This window comes from Pelmatolapia mariae, linkage group LG16_19 (genome assembly GCF_036321145.2).
Source record: "Pelmatolapia mariae isolate MD_Pm_ZW linkage group LG16_19, Pm_UMD_F_2, whole genome shotgun sequence".
Taxonomy (NCBI): Eukaryota; Metazoa; Chordata; class Actinopteri; order Cichliformes; family Cichlidae; genus Pelmatolapia; species Pelmatolapia mariae.
The window spans coordinates 28526634-28544490 of record NC_086241.1 but is presented as its reverse complement, the minus strand read 5'-3'; the positions used below and the strand labels follow the sequence as shown (position 1 = coordinate 28544490).

At 40.9% G+C, this 17857-nt stretch overlaps 1 protein-coding gene across 1 annotated transcript; it reads right to left on the bottom strand.

Annotated features, from left to right (window-relative positions):
- Positions 1–11209: 11209 nt before the first annotated feature.
- On the bottom strand, positions 11210–12133 carry LOC134644511 (olfactory receptor 6N2-like). The gene has a single exon (XM_063497598.1). It carries the CDS (start codon positions 12131–12133, stop codon positions 11210–11212), a length of 924 nt encoding a protein of 307 aa, XP_063353668.1.
- Between the last annotated feature and the right edge of the window lie 5724 nt (positions 12134–17857).

Here is a 17857-nt window from a genome sequence, read left to right as displayed (position 1 = left end):
GATTTTTAGAAATTTCCTTCATTTTAAGCCCATATATTAATGGATTAAATAAAGGTTGATAGAAAGCTAGCTGTAATGACACTATAAAGCAGGGGTAGGCAACCTTTCTGATGGCGAGTGCCATTTAAAATTTCCTCAGAAGTCAGTGTGCCATATGATTGCATTAGCAATAAATTTAATAACGCTCTATATGAACAGTTACACAATATATAGAACCACTCTATAGAATTATACTTGTTCGCAGATGTTGGCAGCTATCAGTGAATAGTTATCAGCTATTTTGAAACAAAAAAAGACACCTTTTATCCATAACAAGAACTCCATAACAACAAATGAACTGTACAACAGAAAATACAAATGCTATTTATGGTCTCCTCACAACAATGACAAGAAAAATAAACTAAGCCAATATGGCATGTCTGTTAATACAGAGACACACATGTTAATGTGATCTCAGGTCTCCCACTAAGAGACACAGGTCTCCGAGTGTCCAGCATTCAGACGGCTACCTGAGGACACTCATGTGAGAGAAAATCTGCTCACACAGATATGTAGAGCCAAATACTGTCAATAAGGCCTCTGCAATGTTCTGAAGACAGTTAAACTTGTCAGGTAGTGATGTCCAGCAGGTGAAAATGCAAGCTCCATGAACACGCATATCTATGGATTCCAGCTGCTTCGATGTTGCATTAACTGGCATTAACTCAGCCAGTTAATGCGAGACAAATCCAGCTGCTTATTAAAGATTTCTGGTTTGATCAGAAAATAAAACATTGGTCCATACACCTGAAAGTCCCAAAAATGCATTGTGTCTCGAGTCTACGGATGTATCCGTGTATTTCCGTGGTGCTGATGCTGTGCTGAGCGGACAGCTCCTGAAGCTTTTGAAGTGTCGGAATGTGGAAAGCTAACAACGTCTCTCTTACCAGTAGGCTAAGTTATTTTTAGCCAATTACAAGTTGAATCTGATAGTTGGGGTTGTTAGCTAAGATACCGTCATTAAGAAGCGGCACAACTAATGTGTCTATGCGAGCTGATTTGCGATGTGCACCGCTGGCACGGCCATTTATTTTTTGATGCACCTTCTCAGATTAATTCACTGCGTATCGTGCCCAGGGCTGGACTGGGACAAAAAAACAGCCCGGGCATTTTGACTAAAGACCGGCCCACCGGGTATTAAAGCCATAAAGCCTTTGAATGAAAACAAATGCTGTTGTGACAGTGATGTACACTGTCTTGTTGGTATATGTATGATTTCTATACATTTTATGTCAGATAAAAACTTTGGTTGTAAGCTTCAGATAATTATTTAATAACAGCCAGATATTTGAAATGAGAATAAGAAAGTATTTCTTTATGCCCCCCTTTCCCTGTTAATGCCCTACCTGGCCCCCCTGGCAAAACTTTGCTAGATCCACCCCTGCACAGTTACCAGCTGTCAGCTACTTAGAAAAAGATATTGGTGTTATTTGTCTCTCAGAAACAGTTCATAACTTCCCTTCAACTCCTTCATGTCACCTAAAAGGTAAACCTGTTTCTCCATCACCTGTTCAGCTCTGATGATTCAGTAAGGACATCTCCTGGTTTCATCTTCATGTTTCCCTCTCACCAGATATACAAACCGATATCATGACCAGCAGGTTTTACAGCTGTGGCTCCAGCAAACATCAGTTGATACTAGAAATTAATATTAAATAAATTCTAACAACAGCTGATAAAGCTTAAACGTGCTGCTGTTGTTTAGTGTGACATCCTCTTTCTGGCGCAAAGTGGGCGATAAACAAACAAGAGAGACGGGACTTGCATCAGAAAAGCCGATCAGCTGATCATTGATCAGTTTCATGATTAAAGTAGCAACAGGAGAGAGAGGGGAGAGAATGAGAGGAGAAAAAGAGGCAGCTGTACAGCGTAACGACAGAATAAATCCACCTTTGTGTCTTTTTCCATCCCAGACAAACTGTGTCCCTTCTCAGCTCAACACGAAACGCGTAATAATTTCTCTGAATGCGGGACGATTCAGTCTTTTAACAGGACGGTTGGCAACTCTACTAACTAACCTTATGAATAAAATAAAGTTCACTATCAATAACATCATAGCACCCACCCAGCTGTATAGAAACTCTGTCATGCTAGCTAGTACGCAGTACGAGTTATTGTAACTGACTGTAAAAAGTCAGCACAACGAAAATAAACTCCACCTAAACTTGGTTTATATCTGACCCAGATAGACTGCAGGTCATAACTTCTTACCTGAAGTTCAGTTCACCTGCCACTCGGACCGGCGGCTGCCTCGGGTCTCTCCTCCTCCTGCCTCCCCTCTCCCTCATCCACCTGCTGGCCCTCACCACTTGTTAATTTTACTGAATCTCTGGATGCTCCGCCATAGCCACCACCAAACAACTGAGTTATTTTTACACACCGGCCAGCATCTGGCCAATCCACCACCTTTCATTATTTATACCATTACTAAAAATAAATAAATAAATAAATCATCGGGCCACCGAGCAAATACCCGGTATGCGCGATGGCCAGTCCAGCTATGGTTGTGCCATCAGTTAACCCTTCGCGTGCCAGCTGTGGCACGCGTGCCTAGGGTTGCTGACCCCTGGGATAGAGTATGGTCAGCCAATTTATCACAAAACTAAATCTCCTGAAAGGTTAGTGGCAGGTGCCTCTTTCCCATTCTGCATCTAAAATCTCTGCTTCTGTGATACAGGACCACTTCCTGAAATATAGTGTAATTCCATTTGGGTTGAGCAATACTTTTACTACTTTCCAAAGGCTGATGAATACAGTACTCACTGGTGTCAGCAATTTCAAGGCTTAGTTAGATGCTATTGTGGTTTATTTATCAACATGGTCAGACCACTTGGACACTTTGTGGAAAGGTGTGCCAGGTTGGAGGGTGCTTACTTGAACTCAAAACTTTTAAAATGAGTTTGGAGAGGCTGTGGTCACCTATCTAGGAAAACAAGTACGGCAGGGCAAGTGCGCATTTTTTTGGCCAAGGTTCACACCATTTTAGACTTTCCTGCTCCAAAGATATGGCGCCACCTCCACCAATATCTGTGTATGTGTGGCTACTACTGCGGTTTTTGCAAGACTGCAGTTTTTCTTTTGGCCGATTTGTTAAGTCCTGCCAACCCTTTTGTGTGGACCTTTGAATGTCAGGACCAGTGTTGGTCAAGTTACTTGAACAAAGTAATCAGTAACTAATTACTGATTACTTCCCCCCAAAAGTAATCCCGTTATTTTACTGATTACTTATTTTCAAAAGTAATTAATTACTTAGTTACTTAGTTACTTTTTAAAAAAAACGATTTACAACCTGAATAGGTGATAAAGCAATAAACAAAGTCACATTGGTGTGAATGTTCTGGTAAAAAGCCGATGCCCCACGTGTGATTATTCCTCCGTCTAAATAATAAATATCTTCAATATTCATGCAGATTCGGCTGGAAGACCCGTCTCTGCTAACAATCCATCATACAAAATGTAATCATCAATAATGGAAAAGTCTCTCTTTAAAACTTGTTTTATTAGTTTTAATCTTTTAACTTTATGCATCAAGCAAAATTTTTATTATATGCTGGTTTCAAGATGGCGGTGCGCACAGACGAAGCGGCTTACTGCAGCTCTCCCTATATGTGCCTTTTTGTATGTCTAATGTGCTTATCGTACATTTTACGGGCATCTATCTACAAAACTGGATGTTATAGTCGTCTGGAGATATTGGACATCGGTTTCCAAACAAAGATGACAATCACCAGCGACTTTCAACGCACACACAACATTCCGGACAGGATAGCGAGACCAGCGGGATCTCCGGTTACCATCTTTTCAACCTAATGCCCTCTGGCAGGCGCTATAGATCCATAAGGGCCAGAACAAACAGACTCAGGGATAGCTTCTTCCCCAAAAGCTATCACCATACTCAAAACTTGCACAAAAGTTATCTGCACTGAAATATCAATTCTCTGCCTGTCTGTCTCTGTGTCAGCACTGTACTGTGTATTTATATTTATATTTATAGTAAGTGTATAGTTAAATTATTGTATAGTTTTTATAATGTGCTATAAGCATGTGCGCACTTTTATAGAGCTGTTTCCAATTTCGTTATACCATGTATATTGACGATAAAGGCTTTCAATTCAATTCATTCTCTGACTGGAAGAAATTTGTTTAACATTTAAACCTATTTTCTGCACATTCCAGCACATAAAATAAAATATTTTTTTGTATTTACACTCAGTCTTTCAAATAGATGCAAGTAAAACACAGCAGAAAATAAATAAAATCAAAGACTAGCGGTCCTCTATTTTCACCTGTAAAGCCGGAGTGGGGCAGGCGGATGTTTGCCCTGGTGCAGGTGTGCTGCAGCGGTCAGTGGAAGAATCCACGAGTTTCTCTGTGAATTTCCCATTACGTCGTAGCGCACTCTGTGCTTGCTTGGAAGTTTAGGGGTTTTTTTCGCTGTAAAAATAAGATTTCATACTCTATCCCGCACTCAATATATTATTCATTGTTGATCTGCACACAGCTGTTGCCACAAACATCGCACTCGCTTACGTCATTGTCATGAGACACTCTCGCAAAAAAATCACAGTTTTAGTAACGCAGTAACGCAGCGTGCTTACGGGAAAGTAACGGTAATCTAATTACCGTTTTTGCAATAGTAATCCCTTACTTTACTCGTTACTTGAAAAAAGTAATCGGATTACATCTCTGGTCAGGACTCATTTCATTCATGCAAAGCACTTCTGTGCAGTGCCCCGGTGCTATCTGGCTCTGATTTTGTTTGTGCTTATAAAATAGAGTCAATGGGAGTGCAGGAGGTGCTATACTCCTGCAGGAGGGTGGGTGTCGACAACCCAGTGCGCTACTTTTCAAAGAAATTCAATAAATATCAAATGAATTACAGCACAACTGAGAAAGAAACCCTAGTGTTACTTTTAGCAATGCAACAATTCCATGTGTATGTTGTTTCCAGCCGCACTGCAGTTAAGATACTGACCACACTGCTCTGGTGTTCCTGTCCCAAATAATCAGGGTCTCATGTGCTGATCCTTAGTATTGCAAGATTTTAACCTAAATATGCATCATTTTAACGGGGCAAGTATTATTGTGGAAGATGCATACATCTCATGTATATGTTTTGTTTAGCATTTCTTGAGCGGAAGAAATGCTATTTTTTTAATGATTATTTTTTGCCTTTAGCCTTTATTTGACAGATATAGTAAAGAAAGAGATAGGAGAGAAGGGAGAGAAAGAGAGGGGAAAGGCTACAGGTCAGACTCAAACCCTGGTCGGCCACTCTCCGGTCATATGGCATCTGGTCACCCACTGAGCTAAGCCAAAAAAATCTTCATTTTAAACTGTCTGAGACATTGTGTTTGAGTTCATCAGACACTGCCAGTTTGCACTTCAGAGTATCCAGGAGTTTAGTTATGTCCTGAAAAAGATCTGGCAATGTCTCATTAGGACCATGCCCTGATTTTTTCAAGTTGCATATAAGGACATGGGGGCGTACATACTGCCGAGTACTATTTTGAGTTGCTACTAGGAAAATTAAGCAAATCTTTTTAGCCTGGTAAATTCATACTTTCAATCCTAAATCCTAAAATATCCAGTCCGTATAGATGTATAGATATCCATCATTCACATTGAGAGCTGATGTGCTTTTAAAGTGTTTCTTGATTTTTTTTTTCGTATTTAGTTTTTTGTGACCAATCATGGATAGAGGAGGGAGGGTATATTAATATAATATATCATATACTACTAATATAATATATTAATATAATTAATATAATATAGTAAATAACAAACAATGCAAGGATAAGAATAATGTATATCTGGTCCAGCTGGGTTGCCTTATGAACATAAGTAATGCCTGCACAAATATTTAATCACTGTTCAGACAGTGTAGACGTTAGCTGTTTTAAAATGTGGCAACTAATATCAGACTATGTAAAGGGCTGCAGTGTCATGCAAAAGAGATTCCGCTCCTTGGAGGCTTAAGCTACCTGATAAAAACTTTCCACAGACAGTGACTGGTCACTGTGTAGGTTTTGCTGATTCACATATTCATAGAGTGTGTTACACATTAAACAGACTCTCAGTTATAACAGCACGCAAGCCAGGTTAAATTATATTGCATTTTTAGTATTTTTAATTTATTCTAGTTATGTGATTAGTCATACAATGTCTGCTTTTTCAAGACATCAGTGGATGATGAGTTAAATGTTACCTATATGACTTTTGATGGACATGTGGAAATTAACAAATACAGATATGTTTATTTTTTTATTATGTTCAAAGTATATATTGTAATAATTTGCAGTAACTGTATAATTTTATACATCATTTGTATTCATAAAAATCTCCACAAACCTATGCACATTTTCACTGCAGCTTTGCTACTGAACTGTGTTCTTTACAGCACAACTATTTACCCAAAACTCCTGATTGACTTTTTATCTGAAAAACAAATCATATCATATTCAGCATGTCTCTTTCAGTTTTTCATAATTTATTCTCTGGGTTCTTCAGAGTTTGTTCTCTTGGCAGCCATGGTCTATGACAGATATGTGGCTATATGCAAACCTCTACAATATCCAACCATCATGAGAAAAAGCACTGTGAGTATTTTCCTGGTCATAGTTTGGCTTGTACCTGCTTCTAGTATTGCAGTCCAAGCAATAGGAATGGCTAAGAATGGCTAGGAATGTTTCCTTAATTTAAAATCAATATTTTGTAACAATACAATTTACACTCTTCAGTGTGTAAGATCAAGGTTAGTTACTGTATTCGGAATAGTTATTTTGAATTTGTGATACTTCCTCTTCTTTTTATAGTTTTCACATACACAAAAATATTTATAGTCTCTTATCACAGTCGTATAGAAATTAAGAAAAAAGCTGGAGAGACCGGTTTACCCCACATACTGGTTTTAGCGAGCTTTTCCTGTTTTGGTGTCTATGATGTAACCATAGCTCGTGTGGAATCAGATTTCCCTAAAACTGCACGCTTTATAGCAGGGGTCGGCAACCCTAGGCACGCGTGCCACAGCTGGCACGTGAAGGGTTAACTGATGGCACGACCATAGCTGGACTGGCCATCGGGTATACCGGGTATTTGCTCGGTGGCCCGATGATTTATTTATTTATTTTATTTTTTTTCAATGGTATAAATAATGAAAGGTGGTGGATTGGCCAGATGCTGGCCGGTGTGTAAAAATAACTCAGTTGTTTGGTGGTGGCTATGGCGGAGCTTCCAGAGATTCAGTAAAATTAACAAGTGGTGAGGGCCAGCAGGTGGATGAGGGAGAGGGGAGGCAGGAGGAGGAGAGACCCGAGGCAGCCGCCGGTCCGAGTGGCAGGTGAACTGAACTTCAGGTAAGAAGTTATGACCTGCAGTCTATCTGGGTCAGATATAAACCAAGTTTAGGTGGAGTTTATTTTCGTTGTGCTGACTTTTTACAGTCAGTTACAATAACTCGTACTGCGTACTAGCTAGCATGACGGAGTTTCTATACAGCTGGGTGGGTGCTATGATGTTACTAATAGTGAACTTTATTTTATTCATAAGGTTAGTTAGTAGAGTTGCCAACCGTCCTGTTAAAAGACTGAATCGTCCCGCATTCAGAGAAATTATTACGTGTTTCGTGTTGAGGTGAGAAGGGACACAGTTTGTCTGGGATGGAAAAAGACACAAAGGTGGATTTATTCTGTCGTTACGCTGTACAGCTGCCTCTTTTTCTCCTCTCATTCTCTCCCCTCTCTCTCCTGTTGCTACTTTAATCATGAAACTGATCAATGATCAGCTGATCGGCTTTTCTGATGCAAGTCCCGTCTCTCTTGTTTGTTTATCGCCCACTTTGCGCCAGAAAGAGGATGTCGCGCTAAACAACAGCAGCACGTTTAAGCTTTATCAGCTGTTGTTAGAATTTATTTAATATTAATTTCTAGTATCAACTGATGTTTGCTGGAGCCACAGCTGTAAAACCTGCTGGTCATGATATCGGTTTGTATATCTGGTGAGAGGGAAACATGAAGATGAAACCAGGAGATGTCCTTACTGAATCATCAGAGCTGAACAGGTGATGGAGAAACAGGTTTACCTTTTAGGTGACATGAAGGAGTTGAAGGGAAGTTATGAACTGTTTCTGAGAGACAAATAACACCAATATCTTTTTCTAAGTAGCTGACAGCTGGTAACTGTGCAGGGGTGGATCTAGCAAAGTTTTGCCAGGGGGGCCAGGTAGGGCATTAACAGGGAAAGGGGGGCATAAAGAAATACTTTCTTATTCTCATTTCAAATGTCTGGCTGTTATTAAATAATTATCTGAAGCTTACAACCAAAGTTTTTATCTGACATAAAATGTATAGAAATCATACATATACCAACAAGACAGTGTACATCACTGTCACAACAGCATTTGTTTTCATTCAAAGGCTTTATGGCTTTAATACCCGGTGGGCCGGTCTTTAGTCAAAATGCCCGGGCTGTTTTTTTGTCCCAGTCCAGCCCTGGGCACGATACGCAGTGAATTAATCTGAGAAGGTGCATCAAAAAATAAATGGCCGTGCCAGCGGTGCACATCGCAAATCAGCTCGCATAGACACATTAGTTGTGCCGCTTCTTAATGACGGTATCTTAGCTAACAACCCCAACTATCAGATTCAACTTGTAATTGGCTAAAAAATAACTTAGCCTACTGGTAAGAGGGACGTTGTTAGCTTTCCACATTCCGACACTTCAAAAGCTTCAGGAGCTTTCCGCTCAGCACAGCATCAGCACCACGGAAATACACGGATACATCCGTAGACTCGAGACACAATGCATTTTTGGGACTTTCAGGTGTATGGACCAATGTTTTATTTTCTGATCAAACCAGAAATCTTTAATAAGCAGCTGGATTTGTCTCGCATTAACTGGCATTAACTGGCTGAGTTAATGCCAGTTAATGCAACATCGAAGCAGCTGGAATCCATAGATATGCGTGTTCATGGAGCTTGCATTTTCACCTGCTGGACATCACTACCTGACAAGTTTAACTGTCTTCAGAACATTGCAGAGGCCTTATTGACAGTATTTGGCTCTACATATCTGTGTGAGCAGATTTTCTCTCATATGAGTGTCCTCAGGTAGCCGTCTGAATGCTGGACACTCGGAGACCTGTGTCTCTTAGTGGGAGACCTGAGATCACATTAACATGTGTGTCTCTGTATTAACAAACATGCCATATTGGCTTAGTTTATTTTTCTTGTCATTGTTGTGAGGAGACCATAAATAGCATTTGTATTTTCTGTTGTACAGTTCATTTGTTGTTATGGAGTTCTTGTTATGGATAAAAGGTGTCTTTTTTTGTTTCAAAATAGCTGATAACTATTCACTGATAGCTGCCAACATCTGCAAACAAGTATAATTCTATAGAGTGGTTCTATATATTGTGTAACTGTTCATATAGAGCGTTATTAAATTTATTGCTAATGCAATCATATGGCACACTGACTTCTGAGGAAATTTTAAATGGCACTCGCCATCAGAAAGGTTGCCTACCCCTGCTCTATCCATTCAATCATCTATGCCCAGAAGTGGAAAGGAATCCAGTTTGGTAATGACTGGTAAAGGTATTCCACCTCTTTTTTCCATAACAGCCCACTTCAGTAGATTAAAAAGTAGGCATGCTGTTTAATGGGCTGGTGGTCACCAACATGTATGTCATGCTTGAGAACTGTGGATTTTTCACCAAAAAGCACGACTAGCTTATCTAAATAGGATAAATGAGTCTCGGGGTCTTCCAAAACGTTTAAATATGTCATACTCACACAGAAACCTGGAACAGATTGCACACACAACCCACCTGCCTCAGGTCTGTAAGTGGGTGACACCACAGTCACATGGAGGCTGAGTCACAGGTGTATTGATGTGACTCTTTCCATAATCAACATATTTCTTCAACATTGATACGCCAATCACATTCTACATTTTCTTCCTATTAGCTGTTTTATTCAGGTAATCGGTGTCACTGAATTGGCGCTTTACCTCGTTAAGGATCACACAAACAAGGACCGAAACCAACCATGGGGAGGAGAACTAGAACACATTCTCCTGCCTCAAAAAATTATACGTTTCCTTCATTTTAGACTGTGCATCAGAGAGGAAACTATGTGTCAGCTCACACGCAGTGTACAGCCTTTCCCTAAATGAATTTATACAGTCTAACACATTATGGACCGATCTGGGCTCTTCTACAAGCAACACTCCAGCAGCATCTTCAGTAGCCCACACACAGTGTGTCCAAAACCAACTTCAGCTGGGCTAAAACCCAACAATGACAGACCCTTATCTCACTCTGCTTTAGACTCGACACTATATTTTCGATGTATAGATTTCAAAGTCTTGTGGAATCTCGTCACCACATCCTGACCTTGTGGGTGATAGGCACTGGACACTCACTGCTTAATAGCCAGCTCTGACATGACTTGTGTAAATTAAAAATAGTAGAGCACTCTGTCATAAGTTTACCTAATTCCTAAATAGCCAGGCAGATGGTGATCACATGCAAAACCTGAAGACGGTACTCTTTTGGCACCACCACCTGAGTGTCCACATCACACTCCATTCCAGATTCTGGGGAATCTTTTCTTTGTATTTCAGTAAAATACCATCACTGAGTATGTATGACACGGCTGGGTCACATTGATTTTTTTCTGGGCAGCAGACAAACAGGTAATCATAGTTGCGTTGGAGAGCTTTAATAAGCTGCACTCTATAGCCAAACTCAAATGATTGGTATCAGTGGCACTATTTTATTCCCCACACCAACAAATCTGAACCATAGGAAATCTGGTCAGAAAAGGCACTGCACCACATTGTGTCATAGGTATCTCTTAAAATAGTGATGGGAACTTGGTCCACCACAGTGCCAGTCAGTGAGATAATACCTTCAGAAAATGAAAGACTTGAATACCTAAAAAAAAAAAGCACTCTTATGAGTCAGGACATTAACATAGTACCTGCCAGCATGAATATAATTTTTAGTAAAGTTTCCACTCTAGCGTTTATGTAAGTATATAAAAAAAATAAAAGAAAAAAATAAGTAGTATGATCGTAAAACAGATTTAAACTATGGCATATTTACAATGAACATGCATCCAGAAAAATGTTATCAGCTATTAACAGGTTTAAATTCTACAAATTAAATTTATGACAGCGGCGGACAAAACAACCTTTTTAGATGTTTAGAAATTTCCTTCATTTTAAGCCCATATATGAATGGATTAAATAAAGGATGATAGAAAGCTAGTTGTAATGTCATTATTAAGCGTGCAGTTTTTGGAAAATCTGTTTCTATTCGAGCCATGATTACATCATAGATACCTAAACAGGAAAAAGTAATCAAAACTAACATGTGGGGTAAACAGGTCTCTGCTGCTTTTTTCTTAATTTCTTTACAACTGCGATAAGTGACTATAAATATTTTTGTGTATGTGAAAACTATAAAAAGTATAGGAAATACTACGAGATCTAAATAACTAACTATACCAAATACAGTAACTAACCTTGATCTTACACACTGAAGAGTGTAAATTGTATTGTTACAAAATATTGATTTTAAATGAAAGGAACACAGTTTACTTTTAGCCATTCCTATTGCTTGGACTGCAATATTAGAAGCAGGCACAAGCCAAGCTATGACCAAGAAAATACTCACAGTGCTTTTTGTCATGATGGTTGGATATTGTAGAGGTTTACATATTGCCACATATCTGTCATAGGCCATGGCTGCCAAGAGAAAGAACTCAGAACAACCTAGAGAATAAATTATGAAAAACTGAAAGAGACATGCTGAATATGATATGATTTGTTTTTCAGATAAAAAGTCAATCAGGAGTTTTGGGTAAATAGTTGTGGCGTAAATAACAACGTTCAGTAGCAATGCTGCAATAAAAGTGTACATAGGTTCATGGAGATTTTTATGGATCAAAATGAGGTATATAATAATAGAGTTACTGCAAGTTATTAGAATATATAATGTGAACATAATAAAAAAATAAACAAATCTGTATTTGTTAATTTCCACATGTCCATCAAAAGTTATATAGGTAACATTTAATTCTTCATCCATTGATGTTTTAAAAAACTACAATATGTTTCATTAAACAAATTGCACAAGGTGAATAAATGGAAAATACTGAAAAATGCACCATCATGCAAACAGTGAGCAGTTACAGTTTGTGGAAGGTTTTTATCAGACAAATTAAGCCTCCAAGGAGCTGAACACTGGAGGTTCATCTCACCTTTTTCACTTTCTTTTACTTAGCACTGCAGGAATCTTTTTAGCTGAGATATTAAATCTTACACAATGGAGTAGATTGAACTGGTTTAACTTGAGAAATGTGGAATTTAGGATGGATGCAAAGAGTGGCAGGTAACTTAAGTGCTGAAGCGCTAATCACAGAGCTGATTTCATAAGATCTGATGTAGGAGCATGCTTGCGAGACAAGGACTTTACAGGAATTTCTTTATCCGGGGTGTAGACTGGAACGAGGGAGCGATGAAGGTCTGCATATTTCTTATTCTGTTCAGTGCCCTTGAGCAAGGCCTCATCGGCAATCAAGATTGATGGGTGATATTACAGAAGCCTCAAATAGAGATAAACCTGAGCTTATCTCAGGCTTATCTCTGCTCTGGCTTCTCCAGTCTGCATGCCAATTATCCTTGGGCAAGATACTAACTATGGGTAGAACTTTGTGCCATCAGAAACTGAATTTAAATAAGTTAAATTCAAATTGCAGTTTAGTGTCAGGTGCTCCTTAAGCTTGGTAAAGGCTACTGGTGCTTCTGCAGACCAGACAAAGGGGACTCTACTGGAAGTGAGTGGTGTAAAGGGTGCAGTTACCTGGCTATAGTTGTAAATGAACCTATGGTAGAAACTAAGGAAGCCAAGGATGTACTGCAACAGTTGTCGACTAGGCTGGGAGTAGGCCACTGGGTCACAGCCAGCACATTCGCTGGATCAGTCTTCACTTGCCGTCTTTGCCAGAATGTAGTCCAAAAAAGTCACAGGGGAAGAGTGTAATTCACATTTTTCAGCCTTTAAACCCAATCTGTTCTCCAGAAGCTATTGCAGGACACTGCAGACATGGATGACATGCTATTCAGGGAATATGTCATCCAGGTAAGCAAAATATTGATAAAAATATTAATTTTTAAGTCTCTTAATACATCATTAATTAGAGCCTTCAAGACAGTCGGAGCATTAGGGTGTCGACCTAATACCTGAAGTGACCTAGGGGTAATGTTGGGCAAGTTACTTTGAAAAAATAACTAGTTATAGTAACTAGTTACTTCTTGAATAAAGTAATTGAGTTAGTAACTGCATGTCTTCGGACTGTGGGAGGAAGCCAGAGTACCTGGAGGGAACCCACGCAAACACGGGGAGAACATGCAAACTCCACACAGAAAAACCCCGGCTTGATGGTGGAATTGAACTCAGGACCTTCTTGCTGTGAGGCCACAGTGCTAACCACAGCAGTTTGTGGGGTTAGGTTAATTGATTAATCCAAATTGCCCATAGGTGTGAATGTGGGAGTGAATTTGAGCGCGAATGGTTGTCTGTCTCTGTGTGTTAGCCCTGCAACAGACTGGTGACCTGTCCAGGGTGTACCCCGCCTCTCGCCCTATACAGCACGGATAGGCTCCAGCGCCCCCCGCGACCCTGAAAAGGATAAGCAGAAGCGAATGGATGGATGGATGGAGTTAGTAACTGAGGTATAATTGGTCGTTATTGACTACTTTTGATTTTACCTCTACATTCCACCTTTAAAAACGATTTACCTTGCCTTGTTTGGTATCATTCCTTTCAACCTCACATGTTTGAATTTACTTTATTTTTTTATTTTAACATACTGTATTAATACAAAATCAAAAATCAGACAAAAAACATAAATCCAGAGTAGAAAAAAGAAAAAAGTTGTATTTTTCACTGTAACAAACACAAACATTATCAAATCATTTTCATAACCTGAAATGCAAATATAAATGGTAAATTTTTAAAACCTATGCACAAGTTTTGCAAACCACAAAGTTTTTTGTAGTTATGCACCTAAAAATGCAGCCAAGGCATTTTTTTTAACTAACCATTTCAAACTATTTACAGAACAATCAGACATTCTGCATCAAATAAGATGCCACATAAATTATTTGTTTCACTCCAAAAAATTATTTCTGTTCACTATAAGATAAAGGAGCCATCACTAGCCTAATACCTGTAGACTAGGGGTGGGTTTTTATAATCGATTTATCGATTAAAATCGATTCTGGCTTGGATAACGTGAAATCGATTCATTAAAATTTTTTAATATAAATTTATTTTGCCCGAAATGCCAGAATCTCAGGTGAAACCTCACAAAATTTCAACAACCACCAAACAGCTAAGACAGTAAATGAGAGCAGGAACACGGATTCTGCACAAAGACGTAAACACAAAGCGCAGACCCGCGGATCAGAATCAGTGAGATGTCGCCTTTTTCACCTGACGGCACAGACACGATCGGGGCTGAAAGCCGAGAGCTCGCTGATTCTGATCTGTCGGCGGGTCCACGCTTTGTTTTCACGCCGTTTTGCGCTGATTCTAAAGCTGTTAGTTTTATCTCTCTCCAAACAATATTGACCGAACCAGCAGCAAAAGAAGATCCAAACTACACTTCACATAAACATCGTCATGAATTCCCTCTGACGTTTACTGTTTTGCTTCCACCACGATAAAATCACACGTCATGCACAGCTCTCTCTCTCTCTCTCTCTGTACTTCAAGAACAGTTTCCCGTTTAAAATCTGTTTTCTGCATTATTCGCTTGCTTGTTATGCACAAGTCTACTGTTGTTTACAGCGCTGTCGGACGCTGTTTTTTTTTTTTTTCTCGTTTTACATACTTCCGAAAAGGAAACCTAATTTCTGCCGTTCAATACTGAACAAATTCAAACTTTTTAAAATTATGCAAAATGCAAAACGCTTAGCTGTGTCTCTAATAAAACCACTGGAACTTCCAATCAACATTCATATGTTGATTAATGGTTTTCTTTCGTTTTTGATGTACTGCAGAATATTTTTTTATAAAATCCCAGGCCAGGAAAAATCACCTTCATGTTTTTCTGTGTTTTATCTTCAGCTACTTTGACACAAAGGCATCTGCTGTGACGCTTACACCTTTGATAAAGTCTTGCGTGTGTCAGCTTCCTTTTTATAGATACAAAAATATGTAAATGTACTGATCTGAATTATAATATTTCTGACTGTCAAAATTTCCCAGAATCAAATCGAATTGAATCGAATCGTGGATCGAATCGATTCGGGACCTTGTGAATCGGAATCGAATCGATTCTAGAAATCAGTGACGATACCCAGCCCTACTGTAGACGGTGTATCACTCCTCCTGTTTTTCACCTGGAGACAGCGTTTACACTGCAGTCTGCCTTTGGTGGCGTTTTGGCAGCAAGTGCGACATTCAGCAGTCGCCTCATTGTTATAACATACAAAAAAACAAAACAAAACTATTGGTTACACTACACACTAAATATAGGTCATGTGATTGGTTTACCATGGCTACTTCTTCCTCAGCCAATCAGCGCGGGGGGAGTGAATCGAACCGGAGCCCTTAGAGCTGGGGGGTAGTGCAGATTGTACAGAGTTGGCTAAACAAAACAGACTCCAGCTATTTATTTTATTGCCAGATGTTACGTGTGCTGTTGGTTTCTCTGTTGTGTGACGTGTGTATGTAAATTCACCTGTGCAGGGACTCGGCTGTGATTGGTGGACCTGATGACCGGCCTGATGTGACTGGTTCCTGCGGTGGCCGTGAGCTACAAAAGGGCGACTGAAGAGCTGCACTGGTGGGATGTGTGGCAGACTTCCCATGCACCTGCCTCTGGCCCTGACGGCGCGGCCGCAGCTACAGTCTTTTAGTATAAAGTCGGGCATGTGTGTGAGGTGCGGAGTAAGTAGGGGTGAGCTGCCGATTATTTTGAGATGCCTTCTTTTCTCCTGTGTTTTTTAGACCAGGGAGGTCAGTCTGTGTTATTCCTTTGTTTTCTTTTCCGTGGATAGGTTAGAGGGGAACCGAAGCATAGGTTGAGTTTTGTTTATTGTTTTGGCCTTGGCTCACCCCGAAGTATATACTCCCCCCATTATGCCATTATTGTAAATAAATTATTGTTAAGAATCTAACGCTGTGGCTGTGTCTGTTTGGGCGTGGGAAGTCGCGGGACGTCCTGCGCTGGTTACGGTCATTACGAGCCGGGTCGTAACAATTTTGGGGGCTCGTCCCTTTGTCCCGTTTTGTGGTCTGTGGTTTGTTTGGTCGGCTTTTCTTTTGTGTGTGGGGGTGTGTGTGTGTGTGTGTGTATGGGAGGATGGAGTTCTCGTTAGATGATTTTGTCACCTCCCCTTCCTGGGATAAGATAGAGGTGTGTCGAAAGGCGGATTTGCTTATTGTGGCGAGTTTTTTTGATATTAAAGTATCTTACAATGCCCGTAAAGCAGAGGTGAGGGCTGCCTTGTGTGCAGGTTTGGTGGAGCGGGGCATTCTCCCTCCCCTGAAGGCAGCTGTAAAGCAGCCTGGCGGGGGCGGCGTGGAGGTGGCTCCGGTGCCTGGACCGGAGCCGGATGCCAAACGGCCGGCTAATGTTCCCCCGGCTGAGGTGGAGTCGGACGCGGCTGAGGTGGAGTCGGACGCGGCTGAGGTGGAGTCTGATGTAGCTGAGGTGGAGCCTCAGGCAGTGGGGTCTGCTGCGGCGGACCTCCGTTTGACCCTCCGTATTAGGGAGGCGGAGGTGCGTGCTAAGGAGCTTGAAGTGCAGGCTATGCACCTCCGTGTTAGAGCTCTGGAGCTGGAGCGCAAGCCCGCCGTTGTCTTAACACCTGTGGCCGCTGCCTCCACGCCCGTCTCAGGTCACCCTGACGCATCCACAGTTTCTCCACCAGGTTTTGACATCACCAAACACGTTAGACTAGTGCCTCCGTTTCGGGAGGCTGAGGTTGATTCCTATTTTAGCGCTTTTGAGCGTATAGCAGCTGCTTTGAGTTGGCCTAAGGAGTTTTGGGCGCTGCTACTTCAGTGTAAGTTAATCGGCAAGGCTCAGGAAGTATGTACTAGCCTTTCCGTTAACGACAGCCTCCAATATGATATTGTGAAGAAATCAATTATGCACGCGTATGAATTAGTTCCTGAGGCTTATCGACAGAAATTTCGTAAGAGTGAAAAGACCGCCGAACAAACCTTTGTGGAGTTTGCCCGAGAGAAACAGCGCTTGTTTGAACGCTGGATGCAAGCCAGCAGTGTGAAGGATGTTGAGGGATTGAAGGAGTTGGTTCTTTTAGAAGAATTTAAAAAGTGTCTCCCGGGTCAGCTGGTAGTGTATTTAAATGAGCAGAAGGTGACGTCCCTAGCAAAAGCAGCGGTTTTAGCGGATGAGTTCATCCTCACACATAAAGTTGTTTTTTCGCCCGGGACGGCACGAGAAGTGGGAGGGGTACAGGAAAAGAGACAGAAATTCCCTAAACAGACCCAAAGGGCGAGGCAGGAGGAAACTGACAGGCGGGAATGTTTTTATTGCCGTGAGTCTGGTCACCTGATCGCCAGTTGTCCTGCGCTGCGGAGGAAAGAGCAGCGCAGGGGGTCTAAGGGACCCGTGGGGTTCATTAAAGTAGTCTCCCCACCTACCTGTCCTGAACAGGTGCAGCGGTGTGACCCAGAAATGGAGGAAGATTCACGTTTTAAACCTTTCCTTTCCCACGGCTTCGTTTCGGTGGCAGGGAAAGAGGACAGGGTTCCCATTACTATTCTCCGAGA

Bases quoted from the DNA above. Each gene is read 5' to 3' on its own strand.
- LOC134644511 (XM_063497598.1), bottom strand. From the start codon at position 12,133: ATGGATGAAGAATTAAATGTTACCTATATAACTTTTGATGGACATGTG.